We start from the raw sequence: 9994 nt of genomic DNA on the forward strand, positions 1-9994 counted from the left end.
TTACGTATTTTAGTCGCTTATTACACTCAAATTTACTGCACTTTAGTTGAGTTTGCGCTTTAATCGCTAGTGTTTTGCACTAACGGTGTGTTTTATGCCTTGTAGGAGTGATTCTGAGCTATATAGATGTTAAGGAATGAATTCAAGTGATTTGGAGCTTTTAAATCTTAGTAAAAGCCCAAGGAATTAAGCCGGGATCGTATTCGGGGATCAACGGATGATAGAGCAACAAAACGAAAAATCGAGTAGGTATATTGCGTATTGTCTAGTAAAATATACATAACCTTTTGCTCAGAACTCCATTTGAGGTCCACAATATAAGGTTGGAAAGTTAACTCAAAGGACTACAACTTTTACGTTTTACGTATTTCCAAATTCCAAAGGGAACAGGGTGAAACACGCGGTCAAAACTGCAACTGTGGACCTAAAGCGGGCTGAGGCAGTATACCTGCCATATCCCGCGTTTGTACCGCGGTCGGGCTGCGACCGCGGCAGTCTAGACGTGAAATATTATCCTTTTTCGCGTAGAAGAAGGTATAATTATTTGGGCCCGACCCTACTTGGTATATATACATGGAAAAACGGTATTTTTAAGGGGTTGGACATACTTTTGACACAGATTTGACCTAATGAGGCAGAGACACAATATGAGCAAGGCGGGGAATTCTTCTACGAGTTTTTCCTTCCTCTTCATATTTTTCATTGTTGGTTATGACTTTTAGTATTGTAGTTTTACATACTATTATGAATAGCTAATTTATTATCTAGGGTTTTGATGGAACCTTTTGTAGGATAAATTCTTGTTATGTTTTTATATAATTGAGTCGTAGTATTTTCTCTATTTGTTCAACTATATTATTTTTGTGGTTGATTGAAGGGCCCTCAATTAGCGGTGCCTATTTAGTATGTATTACTCGGGAGAGAGTGCATATTTAGGTAGTTATTGAACAACATCACTCCCGACGTATGTGAGGAATTAATAACCAAGGGTTTAAAGGTGGGATTAGGGATAACGAAACCGTGGGTGCGATTTAAGTGAGCTGTAATTAAAGCCAGCTAGCGTAACTCGGGAGAGTATGTCTAGTAAATTGTCGTAATTACTCGGGAGAGAATTACAACACGCAGAGCGCTCATGATCGGTAGAGAATACTTAGGCGAAATTATAGAAGACATAGCGGAAAAGATTCTGACAATTGGGGAAATTATAACTCTAGACCTCCTTAATCTTTTCTCCAACCTGTAGTATCTTTAGTGTTAATTTATAATTTTAATTTGTTAGTTAGTTAGTTAGTTAAACACAAGAATCTTAATATCTATAAGTTAGGAATTGTTCAAGCTTGTATTCTTGGTGATAGTGAACAACTATAGCTAAGCCTTAGTTCTCTGTGGGATTCGATTCCGGACTTATAAACCGGATTGTATTTGCAACGACCGCATTGTCCTTTTTATAAGGCCAAGGAGTGCAGAATACTACATTATTTTCTTGGGCCAGTTAGATTCGTTCCACCTCCCCATGACCATAATCATAAGCTTGAATCAAAACGTGGGGTTTAATTCATAAGCTCGAGGTGGAGGCAAAAAGTGATTCACGTCGTGCCGCGACAATAAATCAAGCGCTTGATGGGAGGCAACCCAACTTTATTTTATTTTTTTATTTTCAATTTAGTTTATTTTTTTTATTGTATTATTCTTGTAGTGTAGATTTTTGATTTTTAGGAGAATGAAACGCTAAGCTATTGGAAGGATGCAACAACAAACAAGATGGTATGGTTGGAACTAAGTGTGAGGTACACGCACGAAGGACCGGGCCTGGGAGAAGTCTGAGTACCCCTTGGGATGCTAGTGCTTCGGCCTTTGGGCTACCAGGGAGTTTCTCTTACCCTCTTATGGTTATATTGTGCATTAGGGACAATGCACAATTTTAAGTGTGGGGTGAGGAGATTGTCTGAGTGACTTTTCATGCTACTTTAGCTGTGTTAGTTTAATTAAATAATATTTTTTTTAAAGATTGGACTTTTCCCGACGATGGATCTATTAGACAATTTTCTTGAGGGATTTAAGTCTAATAAAAAAAAGATTTTCTTTTATTAGGTAGTGTAGCAATTATCCTTTGGTTTTTCTTTAAACCACGGTTCTTTTCCAAGGGTTTTGTTTGAATCGAGTGTAGTTATTTTTTTTTGGAGTATGAGCCATTGTGTTGTGTTTTAAATTGAAGCAATATCTCTTGACTTTGTTACGCCTTGAGAATAGTGAGTACTTTGGTTGTGACGCTTAGGCTCAATTTTTGACTCTTGTATACGTACCTTAAATTTTATGATCTTAAATTTGCTTAACGGCTTTGACTAGAGTGTCTTTATGAAACCAATCTTGAGTGAGTTATGTGCCATGTGTGTAAGGATTTGTTATATTTTGTGCATTGCATTTGATGCCTAGAACTTGTTGTGTGTTTGCAAAGCAAAATATTAGTTTTGTTCAGTCTTGGAAGTGATATAGGCGTTTCTTTGTTGAGGCAGATATGTATATTTTACCCACCTAATTGTTATGTATCGTAGTTAACCCCTTTTCAGTCTGTAATCTTGTTTCTTTGGAACCATATTACAAGCCTTACTCATTTGTTTGAATTAATCATCTATTTGAACCTTTTAACCTCTCTGAGCACTTGAATTATTATGAACTGTGTAAAAGTTAAAGTATGGGGTGGTTAGTTTGGCTTTTAAGTGGAACTAATGAAATAAGGAGAAAGGTGCACTGTTTTGAAAAAAGTAAAAGCCATTTGAATTGAAAAAAAAAATTAAAAAAAGAAAAAAGAAAAAAGAAAAAAAAAATTGGATTGTTGTGAACAAAAATAATTCCTTGATAAGTGGTGGCTCTTGATGTAAGTATGCTTAAAGAAGAATGGGGTAATATACATTGATGTGAATGTGGAGTTTTGGTTTGACATAAGTATGTGGTATGAATGTTAAAGTATATGTATTGAAGTGCTTAGGGAGGTGTAGTCACTCTTATATCTAAATGTATCCTACTTGTCCCGTAGCCTACATTACAACCAAATAAAGTCCTAATTGATCATAGATTGAATGAGCTCGATTAGTGGATTAGTACACTACGGGCAAGCTTATGGTTCATCTTTTGTGGCATATGAATGTTATTTTTAAGAGTGAGTGAGTTCTTTCTATCTTGAGTTCCTAAGTGTTCTTAAATTTTATTGTATGGAACTACTCTCTTTCGTTGTATGAGGGCACTTGATTCATGAAGGAAAGGTAATGTCAGTGACCTCTATGTTAGTGTAAGTGAGTGAGTTGTGAATAATGCGTGGTACTTGTGAGTCAAATCTTGAGGTGAAGATATTACGCTTTTGTGCTTGGTCTATTTTAAATACTCTTGGTGTGATGAGTTAGGAGAATTGTTTAAAAAAGTCGTATCTATAAAAAAGTGTAGTTTGATTGCTCGAGGACGAGCAATGGTTTAAGTGTGGGGTGTTGTTGATAGGCTATAATTATGGGATGTATGGATAGTTGTAAATTATTACACTCTCTTTCTTATTTTTTTCAAGTCACAATTTTTCTTTCCCTAAGATTTTATACTTTCTCTTTAATTTCTTTCTTACTATCTTTTTCCAACAATAAAAGGTAGCTAGGAAGGAAGCTAAATTGTCGATCACGGATGCTAAGAATGCGACTTATGGTCGTATGTACGAGGAATTGGGGGAAAATGGCGGGGAGAAGAAGTTATTCCGGTTGGCCAAGTTGAGAGAGAGGAAGGCATGAGATTTGGACCAAGTGAGATGCATTAAGGACGAAGATGGTAGAGTACTGGTGGAAGATGCCCACATTAAGAGGAGATGACAGACTTACTTTCATAAATTTCTGAATGAAAAAGGAGATCGTGATATTGTACTAGGCGAATTGGAGCATTCCGAGAGTCATCGTGACTTCGGGCACTGTAGGTGTATCGAGGTCGAGGAGGTCGTGGGGGCTATGCATAAGATGAGTAGGGGCAGAGCGACCAGGCCAGACGAGATTCCGGTGAAAGTTTGAAAGTGTGTAGGGAGATCAGGTGTAGAGTGGATGACTGGGTTGTTTAATGTTATTTTAAGGCGAAGAGGATGCCGGATGAGTGGAGGTGGAGTACGGTGGTTCCATTGTATAAGAACAAAGGTGATATCCAGAGTTATAACAATTATAGGGGTATCAAATTACTGAGTCATACCATGAAAGTATGGGAGAGGGTGGTTAAAGTGAGAGTGAGGATGACAATGTCTGTATCCGACAACAAGTTCGGGTTCATACCGGATCGTTCTACTACAGAAGCTATACACCTTGTTAGGAGGTTGGTGGAACTGTACAGAGAGAGAAAGAAGGATTTGCACATGGTGTTTATTGACCTAGAGAAAGCGTATGACAAGGTTCCTAGAGAAGTTCTCTGGAGATGCTTGGAGGCAAAAGGTAAGTCGGTTCCTTATGTTATGGCAATTAAGGACATGTATGATAGGTCTAAGACTCAGGTTAGGACAGTAGGAGGGGACTCTGAGCCTTTTCCGATTGAAATGGGGTTACACCAAGGCTCTGCGCTGAGTCCGTTCTTATTCGCCGTGATGATGGATGTGATTGATTATAGGCTATAATTACGTATTTTAGTCGCTTATTACACTCAAATTTACTGCACTTTAGTTGAGTTTGCGCTTTAATCGCTAGTGTTTTGCACTAACGGTGTGTTTTATGCCTTGTAGGAGTGATTCTGAGCTATATAGATGTTAAGGAATGAATTCAAGTGATTTGGAGCTTTTAAATCTTAGTAAAAGCCCAAGGAATTAAGCCGGGATCGTATTCGGGGATCAACGGATGATAGAGCAACAAAACGAAAAATCGAGTAGGTATATTGCGTATTGTCTAGTAAAATATACATAACCTTTTGCTCAGAACTCCATTTGAGGTCCACAATATAAGGTTGGAAAGTTAACTCAAAGGACTACAACTTTTACGTTTTACGTATTTCCAAATTCCAAAGGGAACAGGGTGAAACACGCGGTCAAAACTGCAACTGTGGACCTAAAGCGGGCTGAGGCAGTATACCTGCCATATCCCGCGTTTGTACCGCGGTCGGGCTGCGACCGCGGCAGTCTAGACGTGAAATATTATCCTTTTTCGCGTAGAAGAAGGTATAATTATTTGGGCCCGACCCTACTTGGTATATATACATGGAAAAACGGTATTTTTAAGGGGTTGGACATACTTTTGACACAGATTTGACCTAATGAGGCAGAGACACAATATGAGCAAGGCGGGGAATTCTTCTACGAGTTTTTCCTTCCTCTTCATATTTTTCATTGTTGGTTATGACTTTTAGTATTGTAGTTTTACATACTATTATGAATAGCTAATTTATTATCTAGGGTTTTGATGGAACCTTTTGTAGGATAAATTCTTGTTATGTTTTTATATAATTGAGTCGTAGTATTTTCTCTATTTGTTCAACTATATTATTTTTGTGGTTGATTGAAGGGCCCTCAATTAGCGGTGCCTATTTAGTATGTATTACTCGGGAGAGAGTGCATATTTAGGTAGTTATTGAACAACATCACTCCCGACGTATGTGAGGAATTAATAACCAAGGGTTTAAAGGTGGGATTAGGGATAACGAAACCGTGGGTGCGATTTAAGTGAGCTGTAATTAAAGCCAGCTAGCGTAACTCGGGAGAGTATGTCTAGTAAATTGTCGTAATTACTCGGGAGAGAATTACAACACGCAGAGCGCTCATGATCGGTAGAGAATACTTAGGCGAAATTATAGAAGACATAGCGGAAAAGATTCTGACAATTGGGGAAATTATAACTCTAGACCTCCTTAATCTTTTCTCCAACCTGTAGTATCTTTAGTGTTAATTTATAATTTTAATTTGTTAGTTAGTTAGTTAGTTAAACACAAGAATCTTAATATCTATAAGTTAGGAATTGTTCAAGCTTGTATTCTTGGTGATAGTGAACAACTATAGCTAAGCCTTAGTTCTCTGTGGGATTCGATTCCGGACTTATAAACCGGATTGTATTTGCAACGACCGCATTGTCCTTTTTATAAGGCCAAGGAGTGCAGAATACTACATTATTTTCTTGGGCCAGTTAGATTCGTTCCACCTCCCCATGACCATAATCATAAGCTTGAATCAAAACGTGGGGTTTAATTCATAAGCTCGAGGTGGAGGCAAAAAGTGATTCACGTCGTGCCGCGACAATAAATCAAGCGCTTGATGGGAGGCAACCCAACTTTATTTTATTTTTTTATTTTCAATTTAGTTTATTTTTTTTATTGTATTATTCTTGTAGTGTAGATTTTTGATTTTTAGGAGAATGAAACGCTAAGCTATTGGAAGGATGCAACAACAAACAAGATGGTATGGTTGGAACTAAGTGTGAGGTACACGCACGAAGGACCGGGCCTGGGAGAAGTCTGAGTACCCCTTGGGATGCTAGTGCTTCGGCCTTTGGGCTACCAGGGAGTTTCTCTTACCCTCTTATGGTTATATTGTGCATTAGGGACAATGCACAATTTTAAGTGTGGGGTGAGGAGATTGTCTGAGTGACTTTTCATGCTACTTTAGCTGTGTTAGTTTAATTAAATAATATTTTTTTTAAAGATTGGACTTTTCCCGACGATGGATCTATTAGACAATTTTCTTGAGGGATTTAAGTCTAATAAAAAAAAGATTTTCTTTTATTAGGTAGTGTAGCAATTATCCTTTGGTTTTTCTTTAAACCACGGTTCTTTTCCAAGGGTTTTGTTTGAATCGAGTGTAGTTATTTTTTTTTGGAGTATGAGCCATTGTGTTGTGTTTTAAATTGAAGCAATATCTCTTGACTTTGTTACGCCTTGAGAATAGTGAGTACTTTGGTTGTGACGCTTAGGCTCAATTTTTGACTCTTGTATACGTACCTTAAATTTTATGATCTTAAATTTGCTTAACGGCTTTGACTAGAGTGTCTTTATGAAACCAATCTTGAGTGAGTTATGTGCCATGTGTGTAAGGATTTGTTATATTTTGTGCATTGCATTTGATGCCTAGAACTTGTTGTGTGTTTGCAAAGCAAAATATTAGTTTTGTTCAGTCTTGGAAGTGATATAGGCGTTTCTTTGTTGAGGCAGATATGTATATTTTACCCACCTAATTGTTATGTATCGTAGTTAACCCCTTTTCAGTCTGTAATCTTGTTTCTTTGGAACCATATTACAAGCCTTACTCATTTGTTTGAATTAATCATCTATTTGAACCTTTTAACCTCTCTGAGCACTTGAATTATTATGAATTGTGTAAAAGTTAAAGTATGGGGTGGTTAGTTTGGCTTTTGAGTGGAACTAATGAAATAAGGAGAAAGGTGCACTGTTTTGAAAAAAGTAAAAGCCATTTGAATTGAAAAAAAAATTAAAAAAAGAAAAAAGAAAAAAAAATTGGATTGTTGTGAACAAAAATAATTCCTTGATAAGTGGTGGCTCTTGATGTAAGTATGCTTAAAGAAGAATGGGGTAATATACATTGATGTGAATGTGGAGTTTTGGTTTGACATAAGTATGTGGTATGAATGTTAAAGTATATGTATTGAAGTGCTTAGGGAGGTGTAGTCACTCTTATATCTAAATGTATCCTACTTGTCCCGTAGCCTACATTACAACCAAATAAAGTCCTAATTGATCATAGATTGAATGAGCTCGATTAGTGGATTAGTACACTACGGGCAAGCTTATGGTTCATCTTTTGTGGCATATGAATGTTATTTTTAAGAGTGAGTGAGTTCTTTCTATCTTGAGTTCCTAAGTGTTCTTAAATTTTATTGTATGGAACTACTCTCTTTCGTTGTATGAGGGCACTTGATTCATGAAGGAAAGGTAATGTCAGTGACCTCTATGTTAGTGTAAGTGAGTGAGTTGTGAATAATGCGTGGTACTTGTGAGTCAAATCTTGAGGTGAAGATATTACGCTTTTGTGCTTGGTCTATTTTAAATACTCTTGGTGTGATGAGTTAGGAGAATTGTTTAAAAAAGTCGTATCTATAAAAAAGTGTAGTTTGATTGCTCGAGGACGAGCAATGGTTTAAGTGTGGGGTGTTGTTGATAGGCTATAATTATGGGATGTATGGATAGTTGTAAATTATTACACTCTCTTTCTTATTTTTTTCAAGTCACAATTTTTCTTTCCCTAAGATTTTATACTTTCTCTTTAATTTCTTTCTTACTATCTTTTTCCAACAATAAAAGGTAGCTAGGAAGGAAGCTAAATTGTCGATCACGGATGCTAAGAATGCGACTTATGGTCGTATGTACGAGGAATTGGGGGAAAATGGCGGGGAGAAGAAGTTATTCCGGTTGGCCAAGTTGAGAGAGAGGAAGGCATGAGATTTGGACCAAGTGAGATGCATTAAGGACGAAGATGGTAGAGTACTGGTGGAAGATGCCCACATTAAGAGGAGATGACAGACTTACTTTCATAAATTTCTGAATGAAAAAGGAGATCGTGATATTGTACTAGGCGAATTGGAGCATTCCGAGAGTCATCGTGACTTCGGGCACTGTAGGTGTATCGAGGTCGAGGAGGTCGTGGGGGCTATGCATAAGATGAGTAGGGGCAGAGCGACCAGGCCAGACGAGATTCCGGTGAAAGTTTGAAAGTGTGTAGGGAGATCAGGTGTAGAGTGGATGACTGGGTTGTTTAATGTTATTTTAAGGCGAAGAGGATGCCGGATGAGTGGAGGTGGAGTACGGTGGTTCCATTGTATAAGAACAAAGGTGATATCCAGAGTTATAACAATTATAGGGGTATCAAATTACTGAGTCATACCATGAAAGTATGGGAGAGGGTGGTTAAAGTGAGAGTGAGGATGACAATGTCTGTATCCGACAACAAGTTCGGGTTCATACCGGATCGTTCTACTACAGAAGCTATACACCTTGTTAGGAGGTTGGTGGAACTGTACAGAGAGAGAAAGAAGGATTTGCACATGGTGTTTATTGACCTAGAGAAAGCGTATGACAAGGTTCCTAGAGAAGTTCTCTGGAGATGCTTGGAGGCAAAAGGTAAGTCGGTTCCTTATGTTATGGCAATTAAGGACATGTATGATAGGTCTAAGACTCAGGTTAGGACAGTAGGAGGGGACTCTGAGCCTTTTCCGATTGAAATGGGGTTACACCAAGGCTCTGCGCTGAGTCCGTTCTTATTCGCCGTGATGATGGATGTGATTGATTATAGGCTATAATTACGTATTTTAGTCGCTTATTACACTCAAATTTACTGCACTTTAGTTGAGTTTGCGCTTTAATCGCTAGTGTTTTGCACTAACGGTGTGTTTTATGCCTTGTAGGAGTGATTCTGAGCTATATAGATGTTAAGGAATGAATTCAAGTGATTTGGAGCTTTTAAATCTTAGTAAAAGCCCAAGGAATTAAGCCGGGATCGTATTCGGGGATCAACGGATGATAGAGCAACAAAACGAAAAATCGAGTAGGTATATTGCGTATTGTCTAGTAAAATATACATAACCTTTTGCTCAGAACTCCATTTGAGGTCCACAATATAAGGTTGGAAAGTTAACTCAAAGGACTACAACTTTTACGTTTTACGTATTTCCAAATTCCAAAGGGAACAGGGTGAAACACGCGGTCAAAACTGCAACTGTGGACCTAAAGCGGGCTGAGGCAGTATACCTGCCATATCCCGCGTTTGTACCGCGGTCGGGCTGCGACCGCGGCAGTCTAGACGTGAAATATTATCCTTTTTCGCGTAGAAGAAGGTATAATTATTTGGGCCCGACCCTACTTGGTATATATACATGGAAAAACGGTATTTTTAAGGGGTTGGACATACTTTTGACACAGATTTGACCTAATGAGGCAGAGACACAATATGAGCAAGGCGGGGAATTCTTCTACGAGTTTTTCCTTCCTCTTCATATTTTTCATTGTTGGTTATGACTTTTAGTATTGTAGTTTTACATACTATTATGAATAGCTA

At 37.9% G+C, this 9994-nt stretch overlaps 2 protein-coding genes across 2 annotated transcripts; both read left to right on the forward strand.

Moving 5' to 3' along the window:
- The first annotated feature begins 4255 nt into the window (after positions 1-4255).
- Positions 4256-4624, forward strand: LOC138888387 (secreted RxLR effector protein 78-like). The gene has a single exon (XM_070170243.1). The coding sequence runs from the start codon at positions 4256-4258 to the stop codon at positions 4622-4624; it is 369 nt and encodes a 122-aa protein (XP_070026344.1).
- Positions 4625-8870: 4246 nt separating this feature from the next.
- On the forward strand, positions 8871-9239 carry LOC138888388 (secreted RxLR effector protein 78-like). Its single transcript, XM_070170244.1, has one exon. The coding sequence runs from the start codon at positions 8871-8873 to the stop codon at positions 9237-9239; it is 369 nt and encodes a 122-aa protein (XP_070026345.1).
- The last annotated feature ends 755 nt before the right edge of the window (positions 9240-9994 follow it).

The sequence above is a fragment of the Nicotiana sylvestris genome, chromosome 3 (assembly GCF_000393655.2).
Source record: "Nicotiana sylvestris chromosome 3, ASM39365v2, whole genome shotgun sequence".
In the NCBI taxonomy this organism is placed as follows: Eukaryota; Viridiplantae; Streptophyta; class Magnoliopsida; order Solanales; family Solanaceae; genus Nicotiana; species Nicotiana sylvestris.